This window comes from Staurois parvus, unplaced genomic scaffold, assembly GCF_062004578.1.
Source record: "Staurois parvus isolate SC_StPar_1 unplaced genomic scaffold, SC_StPar_1.0 ptg000031l, whole genome shotgun sequence".
Lineage (NCBI taxonomy): Eukaryota > Metazoa > Chordata > Amphibia > Anura > Ranidae > Staurois > Staurois parvus.
This window is the reverse complement of record NW_028317827.1, coordinates 1,113,784-1,139,231: the sequence shown is the minus strand read 5'-3', so window position 1 is coordinate 1,139,231 and position 25,448 is coordinate 1,113,784. Positions and strand designations below refer to the sequence as shown.

The 25,448-nt window shown below is 42.7% G+C and overlaps 1 protein-coding gene across 9 annotated transcripts in view; it reads right to left on the bottom strand.

Annotated features, from left to right (window-relative positions):
• The window catches only part of FMNL2 (formin like 2), a 334,121-nt gene that overhangs the window by 82,908 nt on the left and 225,765 nt on the right, over positions 1–25,448 (bottom strand). For all 9 annotated transcript variants that reach the window (XM_089659530.1, XM_089659522.1, XM_089659550.1 and 6 more), the window contains exons 7-8: positions 13,971–14,079; positions 8,662–8,738 (exon numbers count right to left, since the gene is read on the bottom strand). In XM_089659530.1, the coding sequence (XP_089515656.1) occupies positions 8,662–8,738; positions 13,971–14,079 (186 nt within the window). The remainder of the gene's footprint in view (positions 1–8,661; positions 8,739–13,970; positions 14,080–25,448) is intronic.

Sequence of the window (25,448 nt, the reverse complement as noted above, 5' to 3'; positions counted from 1 at the left end):
ACCAAAGAATTCTTTCCCTGGTGAAGAAAACACCCTTCACAACAGTTGGCCAGATCAAGAACACTCTCCAGGAGGTAGGTGTACGTGTGTCAAAGTCACCAATCAAGAGAAGACTTCACCAGAGTGAATACAGAGGGTTCACCACAAGATGGAAACCATTGGTCAGCCTCAAAAACAGGAAGGCCAGATTAGAGTTTGCCAAACGACATGTAAAAAAGCCTTCACAGTTCTGGAACAACATCCTATGGACAGATGAGACCAAGATCAACTTGTACCAGAGTGATGGGAAGAGAAGATTATGGAGAAGGAAAGGAACTGCTCATGATCCTAAGCATACCACCTCATCAGTGAAGCATGGTGGTGGTAGTGTCATGGCGTGGGCATGTATGGCTGCCAATGGAACTGCTTCTCTTGTATTTATTGATGATGTGACTGCTGACAAAAGCAGCCGGATGAATTGTGAAGTGTTTCGGGAATATTATCTGCTCATATTCAGCCAAATGCTTCACAACTCATTAGACACTTCACAGTGCAGATGGACAATGACCCAAAGCATACTGCAAAAGCAACCAAAGAAGTGGAATGTTCTGCAATGGCCAAGTCAATCACCTGACCTGAATCCTATTGAGCATGCATTTCACTTGCTGAAGACAAAACTGAAGGGAAAATGCCCCAAGAACAAGCAGGAACTGAAGACAGTTGCAGTAGAGGCCTGGCAGAGCATCACCAGGGATGAAACCCAGCGTCTGGTGATGTCTATGCGTTCCAGACTTCAGGCTGTAATTGACTGCAAAGGATTTGCAACCAAGTATTAAAAAGTGAAAGTTTGATTTATGAATATTATTCTGTCCCATTACTTTTGGTCCCTTAACAAGTGGGAGGCACATATGCAAACTGTTGTAATTCCTACACCGTTCACCTGATTTGGATGTAAATACCCTCAAATTAAAGCTGACAGTCTGCAGTTAAAGCACACCTTGTTCGTTTCATTTCAAATCCATTGTGGTGGAGTATAGAGCCAAAAATTTTAGAATTGTGTCGATGTCCCAATATTTATGGACCTGACTGTAGGTACAGCGGTCCAAGTTGGCAGAAATCGTTAAATTTTCCCATTGATATTGAAAATATGGGTGATCATGCCACAAAAAGTATTTTTATTTAAGGATAGTGATCATATGAAGCCATTTATTATCACATAGTTGTTTGGCTCCTTTTTAAATCATAATAACAAAAATCACGGAAATGACCCTGATCAAAAGTTTACATACCCTGGAATGTTTGACCTTGGACACACAAGGTAACACACACAGGTTAAAATGGCAATTAAAGGATAATTTCCCACATTTGTGGCTTTTTTAATTGCAGTTAGTGTCTGTGTGTAAATAGTCAATGAGTTTGTTAGTTCTCATGCAGATGCACTGAGCAGGCTAGATACTGAGCTATGGGGAGCAGAAAAGAACTGTCAGAATACCTGCGTAACAAGGTAATGGAACTTTATAAAGATGGAAAAGGATATAAAAAGATATCCAAAACCTTGACTACGCCAGTCAGCACTGTTCAATCACTTATTACGAAGAGGAAAATTCAGGGATCTCTTGATACCAAGCCAAGGACAGGTAGACCAAGAAAGATTGTAGCCACAACTGCCAAATAAAATTGTTCAGGATACAAAGAAAAACCCACAGGTCTCCCTCAGGAGAAATACAGGCTGCTCTGGAGAAAGATGGTGTGGTTGTGTCAAGGAGCATAATATGACAATACTTGAACAAAAATTAGCTGCATGGTTGAGTTGCCAGAAAGAAGCCAGTTACACAAAAAGCCCATTTCTGCCAGGGTATGCAAACTTTTGAGCACACCCGTTTAATATATATATATATATATTTTTTTTTTTTTTTTATTACAATAATGTTGCTGCGACAGGCCAGCAATTTATTAATGCAGACATAAAGTATACAGCAACTGAAAGGTCAGTGTGTTTTTTAAGGTTGTGCATGCACTATTTTTTGACGCGGTCCAGTACGATTCATTCCAAATGAATGGGCTCAAATCGCACCACACTGCACCACAGGTGAATTGCATGGGAAACGGATTCCTGGTGTGAAACAACCCTAAAAATTTCAAACGTAGCTAACAAACTAATGTAGAAACAACAGGCCTTCCACAATGCACAGACTCATTCATCTCAACTGCAAATGCATGGGGGTTCATTCATCCTGACTCCGAGGTGTGCTGACAATGTACACTGTTGCAGTCTGATCACTGGGGAAGGGGAGACTAAGGAAATGCTTGGCCCTGACTGCAGCAAACTGATTGCATCATTTCAGTCTAGACAAAGGCCTGTTCAAGGACTGCTTTATCTTATACAGTTGCAAGAAAAAGTATGTGAACCCCTTGGGATTACGTGAATTGGGCATAAAATGTGCTCTGAACGTCATCTAAGTCACAACAATAGAAGAACACAGTCTGCTGAACATAATACTACACAAACATTAGATGTTGCCATGGTTTAATTGCACATAACATGTAAACATTCACAGTGCAGGGAGGAAAAAGTATGTGAGGCCCTAGCTTAATGACTTCTCCCAGAGCTAATTGGAGCCAGGAGTGAGCCAACCTTGACTCCAATCAGTGTGATGATATTGGATGTGTTGCTGACAGCTGTCCTGCCCTTAAAAAACACACACCTGTTTTGGGTTTACTGGTTTCAAGAAGCACTGTCTGATGTGAACCATGCCTCGCAGAAAAGAGCTCTCAGAAGACCTACGATCAAGAATTGTTGACTTGCATGAAGCTGGAAAGGGTTACAAAAGTATCTCCAAAAGCCTTGATGTTCATGTGTCTACGGTAAGACAGACTGTCTACAAATGGAGAAAGTTTAGCACTGTTGCTACTCTCCCTAGGCGTGGTCGTCCTGTAAAAATGACTGCAAGAGCACAGCACAGAATGCTGCATGAGGTAAAGAAGAATCCCAGAGTGTCAGCTAAAGACCTACAGAAATCTCTGGCACATGCTAACATTTTTGTTGACACATCTACAATAAGGAAAACATTAAACAAGAATGGAGTACATGAGAGGACACCACGGAGGAAGCCATTGCTGTCCAAAAAGAATATTGCAGCACGTTTGAAGTTTGCAAAAGAGCACCTGGATGTTCCACAGCACTACTGGCAAAATATACTGTGGACAGATGAAACCAAGATTGAGTTGTTTGGGAAGAACACACAACACTATGTGTGGAGAAAAAAAGGCATAGCACACCAACATCAAAACCTCATCCCCACTGTAAAACATGGCGGAGGGAGCATCATGGTTTGGGGCTGCTTTGCTGCCTCAGGGCCTGGACGGATTGTTGTCATTGATGGGAAAATGAATTCCAGAGTTTATCAAGACATTTTGCAGGAAAACGTATGACCATCTCTCCGCCAACTGAAGCTCCGCACAGGATGGGTGATGCAACAGGACAATGACCCAAAGCATACAAGTAATTCAACAAAACAATGGCTGCAACAGCACAGAATACGCCTTCTGGAGTGGCCCAGTCAGAGTCCTGACCTCAACCCGATTGAAATGCTGTGGCATGACATTAAGAGAGCGATTCACACCAGACATCCCAAGAATATTGCTACACTGAAACAGTTTTGTGAAGAGGAGTGGTCCAAAATTACTCCAGATCGTTGTGCAGGTCTGATCTGCAACTACAGGAAACGTTTGGTTGAGGTTATTGCTGCCAAAGGAGGGTCAACCAGTTATTAAGTCCAAAGGTTCACATACTTTTTCCTCCCTGCACTGTGAATGTTTACATGTTATGTGCAATTAAACCATGGCAACATCTAATGTTTGTGTAGTATTATGTTCAGCAGACTGTGTTCTTCTATTGTTGTGACTTAGATGACGTTCAGAGCACATTTTATACCCAATTCATGCAAAACTCCACGTACTCTCAAGGGGTTCACATACGTTTTCTTGCAACTGTAGAAGATGTACAGTATACAGTGTTTACATTTTTTTTTATTATTATTATAATTCTGTGAGCAGCCGGGAATTTATTAATGCAGACATAAAGTATACAGTATTCAAAAGGTCCACTGTACGCAAGCTTGAACCACAGGTACATGTCTAGAATACTCTGCATTCCCTCAGTGTGATACTTGACTGATTCAGTCACTGATTGGACCCCTTTTTACCTCAGACATTTCAGTAATGGCTGCCTAGACCAAATGCAGAAACAACAGGCCTACCACAATGCACAGAATCTGGCTGGTTTTTACATAAGGAAACCCTATTTTTTCCAGTATGTAAAGAAAAGCATTCACTGAAATAAAATGAAACTAGGTTAAACCATCTCCATTTTTGCAGACATTTTTTCAAACAATCTGACCTAATTTTGCCATATGGAGAATTTAAGAAGCAGACATGTAGGGGTGAGAAGAACTCTCAGCAGGGACATAGGCCCCGGCCTTTCCTCAGATACAAAACAAGCTGTTACCTCAGAAAAATCCAGAGGATATTGTGGTCATTATTGACCGGGGTGCAATAAAAACAGAATTGCTCAGGAAACTGCCGTCGTACAAAATGGCCGCCGCCAGACAGAAGATTAAACTTAACACTTTCTAATGTGTCAGGGCCACACATTTACTGTGGATTGCAGCCACGTGAAAAATGATTTCCTAATGGCGTCGTTACCTAGTATATAAACATGGATTAAATTGGTCTCTACAGAAATTCAAATAGATTTGTTTTTACCGTAATACGTTCCATGTAAAAACAAAGGAAGAAGCAGACTTAGAAAGTAAATTTCATTAACTGCACTATAAGATATATTTTATTCCGTAATGGAAGATCATTATCGTGAACCGGCCCCACGACAGGAGTCTAACAGCTCAGATCCATATCCTTTGATATTGCAAAGAAATGGACAACAATGTCTGAATAGAACACAATATATGTTTCAGTCATTTTTATTTTGCACAATTAACATACACACATTCCCTCAAATGTCCTTAATGCAGGCCAATAGATGGCTCGTTTATTCGTCCGAAAGAATAATTGGCCAATTTTCACACTGTTAGTGGGGTAATGGCATCGGCCGATTTTCGCGGTTCCTCCTCATTTCATTTATCGGTCATGCTGGAAAATGCGTGAAAAACAGCCGATTTTCGCAATCATTGGTGGCAACATCGGTTTACATAACAAACGATGTTTCATTTTTCAGACGACAAATCGGCCGATAAACGGACCGCCTATGGCCTGCATTAGATGTCATGTGAATTCACTGCTGTAAGACATAACTGTTTGCTGATACAGAACACTGTCTAATGTAAAGCTACAGTTTAGTCAAAACTTATTTTTCCCCCCATAGCTGAAGTTACAGTCAGGTCCATAAATATTGGGACATCGACACAATTCTAACATTTTTGGCTCTATACACCACCACAATGGATTTGAAATGAAACAAACCAGATGTGCTTTAACTGCAGACTGTCAGCTTTAATTTGAGGGTATTTACATCCAAATCAGGTGAACGGTGTAGGAATTACAACAGTTTGCATATGTGCCTCCCACTTGTTAAGGGACCAAAATTAATGGGACAGAATAATAATCATAAATCAAACTTTCACTTTTTAATACTTGGTTGCAAATCCTTTGCAGTCAATTACAGCCTGAAGTCTGGAACGCATAGACATCACCAGACGCTGGGTTTCATCCCTGGTGATGCTCTGCCAGGCCTCTACTGCAACTGTCTTCAGTTCCTGCTTGTTCTTGGGGCATTTTCCCTTCAGGTTTGTCTTCAGCAAGTGAAATGCATGCTCAATCGGATTCAGGTCAGGTGATTGACTTGGCCATTGCATAACATTGCACTTCTTTCCCTTAAACTCTTTGGTTGCTTTTGCAGTATGCTTTGGGTCATTGTCCATCTGCACTGTGAAGCGGCGTCCAATGAGTTCTGAAGCATTTGGCTGAATATGAGCAGATAATATTCCCGAAACACTTCAGAATTCATCCTGCTGCTTTTGTCAGCAGTCACATCATCAATAAATACAAGAGAAGCAGTTCCTTTGGCAGCCATACATGTCCACGCCATGACACTACCACCACCATGCTTCACTGATGAGGTGGTATGCTTAGGATCATGAGCAGTTCCTTTCCTTCTCCATACTCTTCTCTTCCCATCACTCTGGTACAAGTTGATCTTGGTCTCATCTGTCCATAGAATGTTGTTCCAGAACTGTGACGGCTTTTTTACATGTCGTTTGGCAAACTCTAATCTGGCCTTCCTGTTTTTGAGGCTGACCAATGGTTTCCATCTTGTGGTGAACCCTCTGTATTCACTCTGGTGAAGTCTTCTCTTGATTGTTGACTTTGACACACATACACCTACCTCCTGGAGAGTGTTCTTGATCTGGCCAACTGTTGTGAAGGGTGTTTTCTTCACCAGGGAAAGAATTCTTCGGTCATCCACCACAGTTGTTTTCCGTGGTCTTCCAGGTCTTTTGGTGTTGCTGAGCTCACCGGTGCGTTCCTTCTTTTTAGGAATGTTACAAACAGTTGTTTTGGCCACGCCTAATGTTTTTGCTATCTTTCTGATGGGTTTGTTTTGTTTTTTCAGCCTAATGATGGCTTGCTTCACTGATAGTGACAGCTCTTTGGATCTCATCTTCAGAGTTGACAGCAACAGATTCCAAATGCAAATAGCACACTTGAAATTAACTCTGGACCTGTTATCTGCTCATTGTAATTGTGATAATGAGGGAATAACAAACACCTGGCCATGGAACAGCTGAGAAGCCAATTGTCCCATTACTTTTGGTCCCTTAACAAGTGGGAGGCACATATGCAAACTGTTGTAATTCCTACACCGTTCACCTGATTTGGATGTAAATACCCTCAAATTAAAGCTGACAGTCTGCAGTTATAGCACATCTTGTTAGTTTCATTACAAATCCATTGTGGTGGTGTATAGAGCCAAAAATGTTAGAATTGTGTCAATGTCCCAATATTTATGGACCTGACTGTATATCACTTACATGTCATGAAGTATGCATCATGCAGACTGCTGCTTCATGTCAAAAATCTTCCCTGCAGGGTGCCCAGTCCTCTTCCTGGTGCTGACCTTCCAGCATAGTGGGGTTACCAGCTTTGGCTCCTTGGGCTAACTTGCATTCAAGATGGTCTGACAGGGACCCAACCCCTCCACCCTCTCCATCCTTTGAGGAAAGCCTGTGCTTTGTTTACACTGTCATTCCTTGCCTTACCTTGTCCTTCATCTGACTCTCCTCCGTTTAGATATTGTGTGACATTCAGTGTACACAGTGCACAAGCTTTTCTCAATAGATGAGAGGGGGGTGGAGGTGCTGGCAGATCCCCTTCAATGCAGTTCAGCTTAACCCGTTTGCACCAACAGTACGTAAACATGCAGCCTCTCGGCGGCTGGGCTTTGATGCCAAGTGGCTGCATATTTGCGTACCAAAAGTAAACAAACATGCCGAGAGTATGTGCTCCCGGCACACTTACCGGAAAGGTCCCATTCGCTATTTGCGATTGGGACTTTTTCCGATCATGTGACCACTGTGACAGCCAATCAGGACGGTCGCATGACCCTAAACCCTGCTCCACCTCCCAGCATCACAAAACCCTGGGGGATTAAAGGATACGTTCACCTTTAGGAACATTTTACATGTTCCACCCGTTAACATGTTCCCAATCCTGCAGCCACTCCGAGATCCCCGCACCCCCCATGACAGCAGCACGGGGAGAAGTTCCCCGTACTAGCTGTCACTTTTTAAAAACAGCACTGCTGTGGGGGCTCCAACCATATGGCCACGTCATTTATTCACAGAGTTGTGAACCTTCACGGCTGTTGGCTTGTAGTTGTCAATGAACTACCACGGAGCTGTGGAGCGCTGTGGTCTTTCATTGAGTCTTCCTGTCAGACGATATCTGCTTACCCGTACGGGATCTACTGATCGCTAGTGTAATGCTTTCCAGGCTCCAAAAAAAAATGTGCATTTATAATTTTTTTTAAAAAGACTTAAAGCTCTTAACCCCCTCCCCAACTCCAAACCAGGAGTTCAGCATCAGGAAGAGGACCATGAAGAGAAGATTTCTACATGAAGTACAGCCTGCACCATGTGGGACATACTTTATTACAGGAAAGTGATGTGACTGCAGAAATAGGGGAAAACATTGATTTTTGACTAAACTTCAGCTTTTCCAAGCCTGTGGAATACAAAAAGTAAGATCTGAACTCAAGTCGGTCAATTCATGGATGTGATTTTCTACTTTTATTTTTGTGACTTCTTTTCAGTTCTGATATAGTGAGTATATGCAGGCAGGAGGCTTCCTTGACAAAATAATCCCTCAGTCTGCAGGTGAACACTGCCACCTTTAAGCTGCAGTGGGATCTGCAGTGTCATATTTCACAGTGTAATTGTCAGGTACAGTTACATTATTTAAAAAAAAAGATTTAAAAAGAAAACAAAACACAAAAAAAAAAAAAAATTATAATATATATATTTCTAGAATATGTGCATAATACCTTCCCAGGCCAAATTTAGCAGTGCGAGTATGCATCGGTAACTAATAATTTTATGACTAATTATTTTCAAATGGTATCTAGGCATTAATGACCTTTGGTCATGAAAGAGTTAATGACATGCTCACCTGGGGTTTTTATTGTTCAAACTTAGTGCAATCTCATTGACAGCATGTGGATGAGACATGACCATGTTGAAACCATACTGCAAAAAGAAGAGCAAAAAAAAAAATCTCACTATAAACAAGCATAAAAATGTACGAATCTGAGCCATAAACTGATTGTACACCATTGCATATCACCATTTTACTTAAAGTGAACCTGCCTTACAGCAGAATTAAACCCAAAACAAAATATTTATTATGTTGCAGCTTATCTTAGCTTCTTAAATATGATGGCTGCATTAGCCTTTTTGAGGCTCTCTTTCCTTTTTTTTACCTGGTGATCCTGCCAGTAAATCTGTTGTTTTTCAAAAGAATAAGTTGTTTTGCAGATGTATCAGTTACAGGGATGAGACAAACCCTTTAACACTGACAAGGGTGCTTATAGTGATCAGTTTTCTTTATTTATGTAAAACCTTTATCCCAAGAAGTAAAGAAAATGTTTGCAGTAATTGCTTATAAAGTATTAGCTGGAGTTTGGCTTCAATTTGTTACTGTATTTAAATCTGCTAGTACATCTAGCACCCCCCTCCTCCCAGACTGACAATGCTGCTGTCCAAAGGTGCTCACTGTGCTGCTTCATCCAGAGTGGGGGCACTCTAATACAGGAGGTGTGTTACTGGGAAGATCACCAGGTGAAACAAAGGGGAAAAAAGCCTAAAAAAAAAAAAAAAAAAGCAGCCACCACATTTAATGATTGGTAAGCTGCAATATATTACATTTTTAGTTTTGGGTTAAATTTTGTTTTATGCTGGCCATACATGGATTGAAAATCAGCCAGTTCAGCAGGGGCCAGCCAGGTTTCGATCCATGTGTGGGCACTGTGGTTGAACAGATTTCTGCGTGATCAGAGGGCAGGATTGGAGGTGTGGATGGTGGAATTGGGTCCATGTTTTGGTTCAATCCGCTGGTTGAATGAAAAAGACTGACTAATGTATTGGCTGCCTTAAAGTGTTTGAAAAAGGCAATTTCTTTCATTAAAATAATAAATATGTTATACTCACCAAACCCCCACTTCTGGGTTCCTCCACAGCGATCTTGGCTCCACCTCTGTGTAGGCCCCCATAGCAATCTCTTGCTATGGGGGCAGACGTGTGGGGCTGATACCAAGCTGGACTGTGTGTGCCTATTGACACACACAGGGCAGGGCTCTCTGCTCACATGATGTGACTGACAGCAGCGACAGCCAAGGGCTTTGACTGCTCTCAGCCAAGCTTGTGAGAGCGGGGAGAGGAGAGAGAAGACCAGAAGATAGGCACAGCATCAATACAGGACTTGGGTATGTATTTGGGAGGGTGGGGGGAGGGCACAGCAGGAGGTAAATCTTGTATTTACCTCCTGTATGGAGTGCATTAAAGTGGTCATAAAGGCTCAAGGTTTTTTACCTTCAGACATTGCATGCCTGAAGGTAAAAAACCTTCTCTGTCCGCAGCTCCCCCAGCCACCCTAATACACACCTAAGCCTCCTCTCGATCCCGAGATGTGCACTGGAGTCTCGACTATCCCGGCATCATTTGCTGAGACAGAAGGGGGAGCCATTAGCTCCCACTGCTATCATTCACAGCCAGTGAGCCAATGAGAAAACAGAGGGGGTGGGGCCAAGCCTCTGCTCCAGCTGCTTGCTATGGGGGCACCCGACAGGAGGGAAAGGCTAGGAGTGCCTGCAGGGGACCCGAGAAAAGGAGGATCTAGGCTGCTCTGTGAAAAACAACCACACACAGCAGGTAAGTATAGACATGTTTATTATTTTTTCTTTAAAAAAATAAGCCTTTAGAATCACTTTAAGGTAAAAAGCATTTTAACTTTTGAACCACTTTAAGCACACTAACAACAAAACAAAAAAAGCCTCACATACGATCAACTCTCAGAGTTCTCTTCTAGCACAAAAACACTGAACTCTCTGTAATACACACAGAGGGAAATTTACTAAAGCAGGAGCACACAAAATCTGGTGCAGCTGTGCATAGAAACCAATCAGCTTCCAAATTTTATTGGCAAAGCTTAACCACTTCCAGTCAGGACACTTTTACCCCCTTCCTGCCCAGGCCAATTTTCAGCTTTCAGTGCTATCACACTTTGAATGACAATTGCGCGGTCATGCAACACTGTACCCATATGATTTTTTTTAGCATTTTTGTTTAGACAAATAAAGCTTTATTGTGGTGGTATTTATTCACCACTGGGATTTTTATTTTTTTTGCTATGTAAATTAAAAAGTCCCAAAATTTTGAAAAAAAAGTGTTTTTCTTATAAAATTTTGCAAATAAATAGTATTTCATCATAAATCTTGGCCAAAATTTATTCCGTTATATTTTTAGTAAAAAAAAAAATAACCCAAATTTGTTTATAACCAAAAATTATAATTTTTAAACATTTGTTTTAAATGTTTTTATATTATTTTTTATTTATTTATTTATTTTTTTACATACGGTCACCCTAGCAGTACAGTGTCACCATGGTGACACTGTACTACTTGTGGGGGGTGATTTTTTATTTTTTTTTACACTGATTGCTTTTACACCCATAAAGGATGTAAAAGCAATCATTTCTCCTCTCTAGCTGCATTCTTGCAGTCATTGAGAAATACTGAGTGAGCTGTGACTGGTTACAGCTTGTCACATGGTACAAGGCTGTTGTGAATAGCCTTCTAGCATGTGACCTCTGTGATCATTCACAGATTTCACACGTAGTAAGCAAGTGACATCTTGCTTACTACTCTGCATGTGATCACCAATTGGCCAATCAGTGATCACATGATCGGGACCTCGTACAGAGGTCCTGTCCGACGATCGGTGTTCCACTGTGTCCGGAGGACACAGCGGGCACCGGATCACGGTACTGCACGCTCCCAGGGAGCGCGCACAAGCAGGGTGCGGGGAGGCTATTTATAAACGGCCACCCGACCCTGCACTGCCACCGTCAGGCCGTTTATATACAAGCTGAAGTTAGAAGCTGATTTGTTACCATGCACAGCTGCACCAGATTCTGTGTGCTTCTGTTTTAGAAACTCCATCCCACAGCAGCATCTGATCCTGGAATGCTGTTTAGGCCCACCCATTCCTCTGGATCCCCCTACTGGTCAATATGGCTGCCCATCATAGCTATGGAGCAATAGGAAGGTTCAGAGAGTGGAAAATGATTGCTTTACATGTAATTTTAGGATTTAAATTTGATTCATCAGTTGTAATAGCTCATTTTTAAGAAACTCTACCAATATTTTCCAGATTGATGTGCCCCATATTTTCAATTTGGTGCAGTCTAGGGTGGGAAATCATCAGGGATGGACTGACAACTCATGGGGCCCCCGGGAAATAGGGGATCATGGGGCCCCTGTGTCCTTGCCCAAACTCAAAAAAGCCTATTAAAAAGGTACCAGGGGCATCTCATGGGGCCCGAGTTTCCAAATGGTCAGTCCGCCCCTGGAAATCATTAACATGATTGTCATAAGCCAAGCTCAGCTTTCCATCCTAATGCTAATGCACTTTATACACTGCTCAAAAAAATTAAAGGAATACTTTGAAAACACATCAGATCTCAATGGGGAAAAATATCATGCTGGATATCTATACTGATATGGACTGGGTAATGTGTGGGACTGAATTCAAAGACACCCTGAAAATCAAAGTGAAAAAATGATGCAGCAGGCTAGTCCATTTTGCTGAAATTTCATTGCAGCAACTCAAAATGGTACTCAGTAGTTTGTATGACCCCCACATGCTTGTATGCATGCCTGACAACATCGGGGCATGCTCCTAATGAGATGACGGATGGTGTCCTGGGGTATTTCCTCCCAGATCTGGACCAGGTCATCACTGAGCTCCTGGACAGTCTGAGGTGCAACCTGGTGGCGTCAGATGGACCGAAACATGATATCCCAGAGGTGTTCTATTGGATTTAGTTAAGGCGAGCATAGGGGCCATTCAATGGTATCAATTCCTTCATCCTCCAGGAACTGCCTGCATACTCTCGCCACATGAGGCCAGGCATTGTTGTGCACCAGGAGGAACCCAGGACCCACTGCACCAGTGTAGGGTCTGACAATAGGTCCAAGGATTTCATCCCAATACATAATGGCAGTCAGGGTGCCATTGTCTAGCCTGTAGAGTTCTGTGCATCCCTCCATGAATATGCCTCCCCCGACCATCACTGACCCACCACCAAAATAGTCATGCTGAAAGATGTTACAGGCAGCATATCGTTCTCCATGGCTTCTTGAGACCCTTTCACGTCTGTCACATGTCTGTCACATGTGCTCAGGGTGAACCTGCTCTCATCTGTGAAAAGCACAGGACACCAGCGGCAGACCTGCCAATCCACCTCTTGGATGTCGTGCAGTGAGAGCACGTCGGGCCCTCAGGCCACCCTCATGAAGTCTGTTTTTGATTGTTTGGTCAGAGACATTCACACCAGTGGCCTGCTGGAGGTCATTTTGTAGAGCTCTGGCAGTGCTCATCCTGTTCCTCCTTGCACAAAGGAGCAGATACCGGTCCTGTTGATTGGTTAAGGATCTTCTACAGCCCTGTCCAGCTCTCTTAGAATAACAGCCTGTCTCCTGGAATCTCCTCCATGCTCTTGAGACTGTGCTGGGACACATAGCAAACCTTCTGGCAATGGCACGTATTGATGTGCCATCCTGGAGGAGTTAGACTGCCTGTGCAACCTCTGTAGGGTCCAGGTATCACATCATGCTATCGGTAGTGACACTGACCCTAGCCAAATGCAAAACTAGTGAAAAATAGCCAGAAAAGATGAGTAGGGAAAAAAACGTCAGTGGCCTCCACCTGTGAAACCATTCCTGTTTTGGGGGTCATCTCATTGTTGCCGATCTAGTGCGCCTGTTGTTAATTTAACTAACACCAAAGCACCTGAAACTGATTAACAACCCCCTCTGCTACTTAGCTGACCAGATCAATATCCCAGGAGTTTATTTGACTTGATGCTATACTCTGATTAAAACGTGTTCCTTTAATTTTTTTGAGCAGTGTATATCCTTTTATACAATCCACTAGAGGGCATATAGCGCTGCATATCTGTGATCTATTCCCTATAATGGATTCGCCATATAAATATATGTATACTTAGCACTTAGGCCAGTGACAATAACAGCTCAAGTAAAAAGCTGAGCTCACGTCATCACAGTCTTGTGGAGAATAAAGCGCATTTATTCCTGACATGGGAATCCAGCAGAGGTCAAATAATTTGTTACTCTACCCAAATCAGAACGATCAGTTTTTTTTTAATAAATCTTCATTTCAGATTGGTACAAAGTAACATACCTGGTAATTCATGATTGCCCGCAAACACATGATACAGACATGGACGTCGTCCTTTTTGCTCACTAATCTTGAGTTCTTTAACGTCCTTCTACTAGGCAGAGTATTATACCTGAAAGGCAAACATGTTATATGTGTAAAACTGAATAACACATGATAGTAAAGTAAAATCACAATGAAAAATAATATTCTGGGAGAATGAAGAGTTTTAGGAAAACCCCACCAAACCGAACAAAAATTTTTTTTTATACTTTATTCCTATATACTTAATATCATATAGTATCAACATTTTAGTACAGAATGGAGAAAACCTTAGATTTCCTTATGTACATTACATAGGCAAGCAACAAATATCAAAAGTAGAATATTAAAGTAGATCTAGAGCTTCTCATTAAACACAAAATATGTGGTACGGTACTTAATCATGAGTGCATTTGCAGTCACCTGTTGATATTACCAGTCCACCTAATGCAGCTTCCTGTGATAGGGTGACAACAATGCTGCACTGCCTCTGAATTCAAAGCGGAGTTGCCACTCTCATGTAAGCTGTGCCTGCATGCACTACAGTGGGAGGAGAGGATGTTGCCTTGGGATGTAGTTATCAGCACTGTCAATCAGCACCTGGCCACACCTTGTCTACTATATTCTGGACTGACAGCACTGCCTGTGTTTTCTAAACTCTCCCACTGTGACCTGCAGTGCCTGGGAGGGACAGCTGTGTGAGACACAAACGAAGGAGGATTTGGCTCATTCATTGGAGGAAAAGGAAGTTTTTGTTTGATTTATGAGGCTTGATACTTGTTTAGATTATCACACAAGAGCACTTAGTTGTACTTTAACCACTAGCCTACAGGGCACTTATACCCCCTTCCTGCCCAAGCCAATTTCCAGCTTTTGGCGCTGTTGCACTTTGAATGACAATTGCGCGGTCATGCAACACTGTACCCATATGAAATTTTTATCATTTGTTTTGTGACAGATAGAGCTTTATTTTGGTGGTATTTATTCACTGACTGTCATTGATATGTGGCACTGACTGGCACTAATGGGTGACACTGAAAGGTAGGTCAGATGGGCAATGATATGTGGCATTGATGTGACACTGAAATGTGGCACTGATGGGCATTGGCAGGTGGCATGTATGAGCACTGAGAGCTGGCACTGATGGACACTGGCAGGTGGCGCTGCTGGGGCTACACAGATCATTAGGGCACACTGATCATCAGTGCTCTGATGATCTGTGTACATGTCCCCTCCGAGGAATGCCGATTACCGGCTATCCTCTCCTCACGAGCTGTCAGCATGACAGCTCGTGGCGAGAGAAATGCCGATAACCGGCATTTCCCTGTTTACATGTGATCAGCTGTGATTGGACACTGATCACATGACCAAGCCGACAGCTTTGGCTCTTTCCGTGGATCGGTGATCCGCTCTGTCCGAGGGACACAGCGCACAGCCGATCGCCGCGGCGCGCTCCGGGAGCCGCACATGTGCGGTTAGAATGGGAGGATGTCATATGACGTCCTCCCAGAACAAGAGAACCACCTTGCATACGTCATATTTCTATAAGGGTATACTTAGAATATTTTAGTAAAATTGTTGTAAAGGTATCTTTTGCTACCAGTCCTTTTACGTTAGTCTTGCCAAGTGAGTGATTTGGAGAATCAGCATCTCTACTGCAGGTTTCCACAGGTGTTGGTAATCAGCTGCGAAGTTACATGCAATTAAAGTATAACTAATGCAGGCCACAAATGGATAAAATTCCAAACAAATTTTCTGTAGAAAATTGGAAATTTTGTCTGTTTTGTAATCAGATGGTGCCACCATTGATTTCGAAGCTACAGAAAAGAATTTTCTTTTCTTTCCAGGCAACAGCTCATGCTCATTTTTTTTTTTCAATTACATTTCTCGCACAACTCTCCCATCATTGATTAGAAAATCATTAGTTTTTTTTAAATTTCCAACATGCCCGATCACTCAAATTCGATGGTTGCTTGAAAATCGGCCGTTTCTGTGACCCACTAATGGTGCAAACGAAAATTCTTAGAAAAGATTTTCGAAAGAAAATTATTTTGGGATTCGACCCATGTATGGCCGGCTTAAATGCAAAACCTTTTATTTTGCTTTGGATAGAGTGGTGAAGGATAGAACACCTGTCAGTTTTTTTATTGCTGTCTGTGACCCCATTAGGGAGATACAGCCTCTCTATTTGTTCTGTTTACCATTACCATTAAAAGTGAAAGTAAAAGAAAATCCTAAATTTAGGGTTGTCCCCAGAAAAGTAATAGAGGGCAAATTTTCCAATGGGGACACTCGTTCTGGTGACCTGGGGGTCCCCATAAGGTTTCCCTTTATTTGCAAGAATTTCCTTTCACTTCCTATTTTGGCTATGGGACAGGAAGTGAAGGTAAATCTCTGCAATGGGAAAAGGAGGGCAAAAATAAACCTTAGAGGGGTTATAACCCTCTCTTACTCTCTCCAAAATGACAAAAAAAGTTTTGCCTACAGTTCTACTTTAAGGAAAGATGAGCGGCCTTGAGGCTTGTCAACCTCTGCACCTTGCCGTAAAAATGCCACGGCCATGAAGCAATGCGTTGTGGCCATGGCATAAGTATAGCCCAATCTGGTTGTATTTTTCCAATTCAGGTGGGTGGCCAGGGGTGGTAAAACTTCAACTCAGCCGCCTGTTTTTACTGCCAACCTGGCCACCCATCTGAAAAAGCCCAAAGAAACAAAAGGCATTTAAATAACAAATATGTTATACTTACCTTCTCTGTGCAGTGGTTTTTCACAGAGCAGCACCAATCCTCCTTTTCTTGGGTCCCCGCTGTGGCCTCTTACTTCCCAGTGGCTCCCACTGCTGTGTCTCAGCCAATGAGGAGAGAAAGACCTGGGAGAGCAGGGGCTCCCGTGCATATTGCTGGACCAAGATCGGGCTCAGGTAAGTATTAGGGGGGCTGCTGCACACTGAAGTTTTTTTACCTTCATGCATTCTAAAAAACCTTCAGCCTTTAGAACCACTTTAACCTACCAAATGTCTTTCTTCTACCTCCTATCATGACTATAATCCATCAGGTACAGCAGAGACTGGCTGAATTTCAATCTGTGTTTGGCTCTCCCTGTTCGAACATTAGATCAACTTCTGTTGAAGAGACACACTGGAAATTGTCAATCAGCAGTTGCAGCCACTGATCAGTATGAGTTCTGACATTAGTGGGAGCTGATGTCAGAATACAAAGTCCCAGCGAGGGGATTCCTCCATTCAATTCCCTTGCGTGGATTGAGGAACCTATTTGTTCTTGCTCTTTTTGCTCTTTTTGTTCGGCTGTCTAACGTAACAAAAGTAAACTAACCTTCTATGCCCAGTTCAATGCATTGTACAGAAATGAGGAATAGGAATTAGAAATTCTATTTACTGTAGGAGGTGGTGTACTTATTCAGTTATCTTATTCACACCAAACCATAAGGAATAATACACACAAAACCCACATCACACATTAACATGATATATACCAGCTTAATCATTCATCGTTTGCAGGGCCAGTGCTAGACTATTTTTTGCCTTAGGCAAGACCAGCTACTTGCACAACCCCCCCCCCCCCCCTCCAAAAAATAAAAGTTAAAAGAAACAGTAGAATGTATTAAATCAACAAAACATGCAACTGCTACATTTCTTTTCATGTGCAAAAATAGGTGCCATAACATGCCAGCAGCACCGATATTAAAGACAAAGTCAGTGTCGCGGACAGACTGTATCTGTGGCTGGCAGTGGCAGGGTGACAGTAGCAGTGAGTGAAGGATGGTGGATCCACACTCTGACAGATCCCAGACTGGAATCCCCAGGCAATTGGGGGGGAGGAAACCACACTGTGACAGCAGGCAGCTGAACTGAGAGATCCCACACAATGACAAATCCAACACAACACAACGCACCACCACCAACACTGACACAGATCAGCACCAACACTGACACAGATCAGCAGACCCAGCAGGCACTAGAAGAGCAGGCTGTGGGATCGTAATGATGTCATCATTGCACATGTGATGGATGTCCAGCCAGTCACACTCACACAAGCATGAGCCATCAGAGTCACACATTACCTTCCTCTACAAGCACAGCTCTGCCTCCATTGATGAATGGGAAGAGAAGGGATGGAATTCCACAGTGATCAGCAGCCACCAACAGGCTTGCAGTAAGGGACTGAGTCTGAGAGGAACACTGGAAGGAGCTTAGCTGCTACACTGGCCCCAGACGCATTTTCCTCTGTCCTTTCCTCCTCCCCCCTGCCACCTCTCCTCTCAGCTGAAGGATCATTCATGATGTGGCAGTGTCCCACACAGAGAGAGTGCTGGCTTGTGCTGCGCCCAGGCTCCCCTAGGTGGCAGTGCACCCTAGGTGGCTGCTTAGTTTGCCAAGTAGCAGTACCGGCCCTGATACATATACAGTAAAAACTGAAGCTATATGCATGGTATTGGGGTATAATACATTGACCAAAATAGCGCAGGGCAACCCACTTTTATACAAATAAACAGAAAGTTCACACATAGATCAGTTGCCCTCAAAGGGGTTTCTTCCACACATTATACACAATCGAAAATGCTTATCTCTCTAGTCTTTAGTCGCAGCACCTTGCTGCACAGCCTCCTGTGGCCTATGTATTGGGGTTCTCCTGACACCCTGATAGGATCCAACCTGACTCCTGGAACTGACTGGGGCACCTCTGACCCCTCCATGAGACCCACCGATTCCTGTCTTTGGATGGGGCACCTCTGACCCCTCTATGAGACCCACTGTCTCCTGGCTTCTGGCTGGGGCACCTCTGACCCCTGGTTGAGACCCTCTATCTCCGGGAAGGGGCCCCCTGACCCTAAGTTGAGACCTTTCATCTCCCACACTGGGAGCAGTCTACAAGCTAGCCACAGCCCTGAGCTTTCCTCAGACCTGTGTATATAACAATCTTGCACACCTTTTGCAATCCTGCATCAAAACCCAGAAACAGGATTGAAAGTTCAATCCAGAATCAGAGAATCCAGAGGAAGCCAAAAACACAGCTCTGCTCAGAAACAGCATTCTGGAACTTTGCATTAACCCTAAATGCAAATCCTGTGTCACATTTTCCTATATTCTCCCAGTGACAGAGCCTCCATCTGTCACAATATATATATTGCAGGGCTTGAAAAAGCCGCTCGCCCACTCGCCAAATGCGAGGAGAAATTCTCTAGCGGCGAGCACAGATGATGGAGCGGCTGAGCTCCAAGCCTCATTGTGAAACCGAGTTCCGGTTTCCGAGTTCCGGTTTCCCGCTTCTTTGGCACCGCCGCTGAGGGGACAGGTGCAGGAGAGGTCCGCTCTCCTCCGCTGAGATGAGTCACCCTTTCCACCGCCGCGGGGGACTCAAGGAGTAAGTAATGTATACAACATGTCCTATCACTATAATGGAGTACAGGGGAGCTGGGATATACATTACTGTATACATGTCATATCACTATAATGGAGTACAGGGGAGCTGGGATATACATTACTGTATACATGTCATATCACTATAATGGAGTACAGGGGAGCTGGGATATACATTACTGTATACATGTCATATCACTATAATGGAGTACAGGGGAGCTGGGATATACATTACTGTATACATGTCATATCACTATAATGGAGTACAGGGGAGCTGGGATATACATTACTGTATACATGTCATATCACTATAATGGAGTACAGGGGAGCTGGGATATACATTACTGTATACAGTTTTATATTTTGGACTCTTTATTTTAAAGAAAATGTAATTTCATAAGCTTTAAGGGGGCAGGGCTGGGGGCGGGGTTGAGGATGGGCCGGGGTGGGGTTGGAGGCGGACCTGGGCAAGGTTGGGTGGGGCAACTGGTGGAGAGTAAGGTTTGTGCCTGGCTAGTAGGTCCAGACTCGAAATTTGAAGCCCTGCATATTGTATATAGATATATACAGTATATACACTATATTGGCAAAAGTATCACCTCCATGGCCACAGGTGTATAAAATCAAGCATTGAGGGATATAGATGTACCACTTTAATATTTTAGGCAGGGTAGCCTATTAATAAGCTCAAAGATCGCACCAATTTAAAGGTGTGGGTGTAAACCAAAAAATTATATAACAAAAGAAGTTGTAGTTGCCATGAGCCAACTACCGAAGTAGGTAATAAACACCCAAGCAATGTAGCTTATATGTAAAATCACATATTTCTATTATTCCCTTTGGGAAAAAAGGTAATATCATTGGATGGTGACATATACAATCACTGAACACACATTAAAAACAATGAAAGACAAGCAATCCGGATTGCAACATTTCTAGTGGTATTGAGATATACAGCAGCATATTAGCAAAATAGCCAAAATTCAGCCGTGTATCACAAGGCTTTGTGTAAAACACTTATATATCCTGCATATTCAATGATAGCAGTAAGACAAAAAATTAGCCAAGTATATAGCTAGATATGCATAATCATGATCAGGGGCAGACTGACCATTTGGAAACGTGGACACTGCCCGAGGGCCCGGGGTCAGTAGAAGGCCCCATGAGATGCCCCTGGTACCTTTTTCATAGGCGTTTTTGAGTTTGGGCAAGGACACAGAGGCCCATAATCCCCTATTGCCTGGGAGCCCCATGAGTTGTCAGTCCCCCCCTGATCATGATCATTAGATGCGTGAGAACTGCAAAAAAGTTGAAAAAAGAACTGAGTATGTCCATTTGTAGAGTGCAGGAAGGAGTTCCCATGGAATTATACCGTGTTGAAAGATTCATACTGTCCCATGTTCCTTCATAGCTTGAAAACTGTGTGATTTAAGCCTCCATCTATCGTGAAAATATGTAGATATCTTTACCCCTTCTGGGTATTCCTCCAGATAAACATAATAGAAAATGTATTATGAAGCTGAGAATAAATTGCAAAACTTCATATGAGGTGTGCAGTAACATTTAACAATGTTTGAACAATGCACCACATTCACCACCGTGATATTGGCTAATGACCTAGCTGTTTCCCAGGAAATAGATTCTCAGCCCGTTGAAACTTGATTGTCATGTTGTGGATATAGAGTGGGTTATTCACACAGTTCCCGTTAGGGTAATAATCAGACCTCATATCACGAGTATTCCTTGTGCAGAGTTCCCACCGGATCATGAGGCATATCGCATGGCACAATAGCATGGCCGCTCTCACCAGTCCATGGTGTTGTCCACGTGGGACGTTGCTTCCGGGTGTGATGACGTCAGTACGTTACGTTGATGCGTTTAGTCCGCCAATCAGTGCAGACTTCTTCAGAATAGGGAGGAGACAGTGAAGGCTGCTTAAATACCCTGTACCTTAATTGTGAATAGTGTACAGTTCTCCCTAGTGACCAAAAGTCATTATGACTCATTCAAAAAGATTAAAAGTGTCAGTATATCAATAAGAGTAAAAAATCTACCCTAATGGAAAAAATATATATTGTAACATGGAAAATATTCAGAATTACTCAATTTCAATCCAAGAATAAAATCATATTGTATAAAATCAAGAACCTAAGCATGCAGACTGCTTCTACAAACATTTGTGAAAGAATGGGTCACTCTCAGACGCTCAGTGAATTCAAGCATGGTACCGTGCAATAAATCCATCCGTGAAATTTTCTTGCTACTAGATATTCCACAGTCAACTGTTATTAGTATTATAACAAAGTGGAAGCAAATAGGAACAACAGCAGCTCAACCACAAAGTGGTAGGCCATGTAAAACAACAGAGCAGGGTCAGCGCATGTTGAAGCGCACAATGCGCAGAAGTCGGCAACTGTCTGCAGAGTCAATTGCTAAAGACCTACAAACTTCATGTGGACTTCAGATTAGCACGACAACAGTGCATAGAGAGCTTCATGGAATGGGTTTCCATGGCCGAGCAGCTGCATCCAAGCCTTACATCACTAAGTGCAATGCAAAGTGCGGATGCCGTGGTGTAAAGTATGCTGCAACTGGACTCTAGAGCAGTGGAGACGTGTTCTTTGAAGTGATCAATTGTGCTTCTCTGTCTGGCAATCTGATGGACGTGTCTGGGTTTGGTGGTTGCCAGGAGAACTGTACTTGCCTGACTGCATTGTGCCAAATGTAAAGTTTAGTGGAGGGGGGATTATGGTGTCGAGTTGTTTTTCAGGGGTTGGGCTTGGCCCCTTAGTTGCAGTGAAGGGAACTCTTAAGGCGCCAGCATACCAAGACATTTTGGACAATTTCATGCTCCCAACTTTGTGGGAACAGTTTGGGGATGGCCCCTTCCTGTTCCAACATGACTGCGCATCAGTGCACAAAGCAAGGTCCATAAAGACATGAATGAACGGGTTTGGGGTGGAGGAACTTGACTGTCCTGCACAGAATGCTGACCTCAACCTGATAGAACACCTTTGGAATGAATTAGAGTGGAGACTGTGAGCCAGGCCTTCTCATCTGACATCAGTGCCTGACCTCACAAATGTGCTTCTGGAAGACTGGTCAAACCTTCCCATAGACACCCTCCTAAACCTTGTGGCCATCCTTCCCAGAAGAGTTGAAGATGTTATAGCTGCAAATTCAATATTGAACCCTACAGACTAAAACTGGGGTACCATTAAAATACCAGTAAAATAAATATATATATACAGTATCTCACAGAAGTGAGTACACCCCTCAGATTTTTGGAAATATTTTATTATATCTTTTCATGTGACAACACTGAAGAAATGACACTTTGCTACAATGTAAAGTAGTGAGTGTACAGCTTGTATAACAGTGTAAAATTGCTGTCCCCTCAGAATAACTCAACACACAGCCATTAATGTCTAAACCGCTGGCAACAAAAGTGAGTACACCTTTAAGTGAAAATGTCCAAATTGGGCCCAAAGTGTCAATATTTTGTGTGGCCACTATTATTTTCCAGCACTGCCTTAACCCTCTTGGGCATGGAGTTCACCAGATCTTCACAGATCTTCTATACATATACTGTATATATACAAACAAACAATGCAAGCACCTTTTAAAACATAGAAATGTAGGACTGCTGAATATATTTTAACTGCTTTAGCGGTTGTCCTTATACCAGTGAGTAGACAGCCTGCGGTTACTGTCTATCAGAGCCTGGGAAATTACTTAAGTGTCATAATGCTACATAAGCCATGTAATTACGGGGAAGCATGTGATGCCTAATTCATCCTGACACTCTCTCTGTGCATTTACAGCTTGTTTGCACATTTGTCTTTAAGGTAAAAAATATGTTCATGATCATGAGCGGTTTAAGGTGAAATGTGATCTATAAGGATCTATAGGGACAGACATTGTTTCCTATTTATAATAGCAAGCTTTATGCAGAGTAAGGTTGTGCCTATTAACTGTCACAGGAAACAAAGTCTGATGACATTCGCTTCACTCTTATCCAATAATAAATGTCAGGGAAATTACATCATTTAAAGCCTTAAAGTGCGTCAGCCACCTGGATAATGTTATCCATGTGACAGGATAGCCTTAAGCAGTCCATGGAAGGAAAGAAAATTGCTTAATTCCCTATTCACAAAATCAGTGTTGATGGGAGAATCCATCCCTCAGCGCTATTGTGTTCTGTTGGTGAGCAGCCTTCCCTGCCAGCAGAACACAATGATCACTGCTGGTGGCTATAGCAGCCGGAAGTGACTGCATGAAAACAATCCGACAGGCTGGTTGTACTGAAGTTGAACGATGGATTGACTTTGGCACAAGCAGCCTGCCCGTAGATGGATGGATCGAATCACAGCCAATCCGTGCTGAACCGGCTGAGATTCGATCCATGTATGGCCGGCTTTAAAGTACACAGTTTATCTTAGTCTCGAGCACCCTAGAATGCCTGGTTTGATTGTCAATGCCCCCCCCCCCAATGTGCACCTTTGTATTGGTCACTGGTTCAGGAGCTCTTGGGGTGATCTGTAGACTGAAACACAGCCACAAAAAAGAATTGTAGGTACATGCTTTTAAGTTCCTCTAGAGTAGTGGTTCTCAACCTGTGGGTCGCGACCCCTTTGGGGGTCGAATGACCGTTTCACAGGGGTCCCCTAAGACCATCAGAAAACACATATTTCTGATGTGTAAAGAGCAGCTACTGTGTAGAAAGCAGCTGCTGTGTTGAAAGCAGCTACTCTGTTAAAAGCAGCTACTGCGCTGAAAGCAGCAGTATTGGAGGTAAAACGACACTCATGAATTATAATTACTGGGTAAATAATTTTATGGTTGGGGGTCACCACAACATGAGGAACTGTATTAAAGGGTCACGGCATTAGGAAGGTTGAGAACCACTGCTCTAGAGGGAGCTAGGGGTTCCTTGAGCAATAAACAATTGCTGCCGCTCAGATAAGTAACCACTGACACCAATGATCTTTTTAGCTCTCAGTATGGGGGGGGCAATGATGGGGGGGTGTCATCCTACTGACTACAAATGTTAATCTGTCCATATGCGGTAGGTTTTCTTTTATTTAGCCAGCTGATTGGCTGCAGGTGTTGATTGACCAGAAAGTTAAAGGGTTCCTCCATGTTAAAAAGTTTTAGAAAGACAATTTTATATGGACAATTCACTTCCAACTGAATTCTAATTTGCATTCTCCTTTATATTATTTTTAATATGCAGTATGAATAAAACATTAACAATATACAGAGTTGTATAATTTCTACAAGAGTTTATAGACAAGATCAAATCAAGGCCTGGGAAAAAAATACACTGCTTTTACTTGAAATGGGTCCTCCTGTATTACACCTAGCTTGATTTCATTTTGCAATAATAATAGTGTGCTCATAATGATAAATATTTCATGTGCTTTTAACTGCGCATATAACAGTTTCCTTCCTCCAAGATGCTCCATCACATCAATAATTTGGGAAGTAAATGTCTTTCTCTTGCTGATTAAAAATATGATTTTGATGTCCGTCAATGGTCTGCGGAAAGTGAGTGCAGAAGCTGTAAGCCCACCACCAGCCAGCAGAGCAACATTCCCTGTAATACTGCCCCTGGCTGCATGACTTCATCCCACCCTTGCCTGCAATGTTGTGCCTCCTGCTGTGACTGCTCATTACACAGAATTCAGCCTTTTATTGTGATGGCTTTCTGAGATGTAAACTGACAGCAATACAGTCTGTGGGCTCGGTATGGGGAATAGACAGAAAGACACAATTGTAGCTGATTTGTTTAGGTAACACTCTTGGCTATATTAAACTATATTCATAATCTGCCAATTAACTCTCTTATTTGTGCCATTTTGGTCTGTTAAATATACAATTTTAAGCATTTTGTTACATCTGTTTGATATGTGAAAAAAAAAATCAAAAACCTGTTGATCTTGTCAAAAATTCTCAGCTGTCCATTTTTCTTTTGTTATCTCAAAGAGTCTGTTTAGCTCTCCTAAAGGATATCAAGGACGACAGAATGATAAGACTTTATTTGGTTCGAATCCCAACCACGGCACCACTTCCCTGGAGTT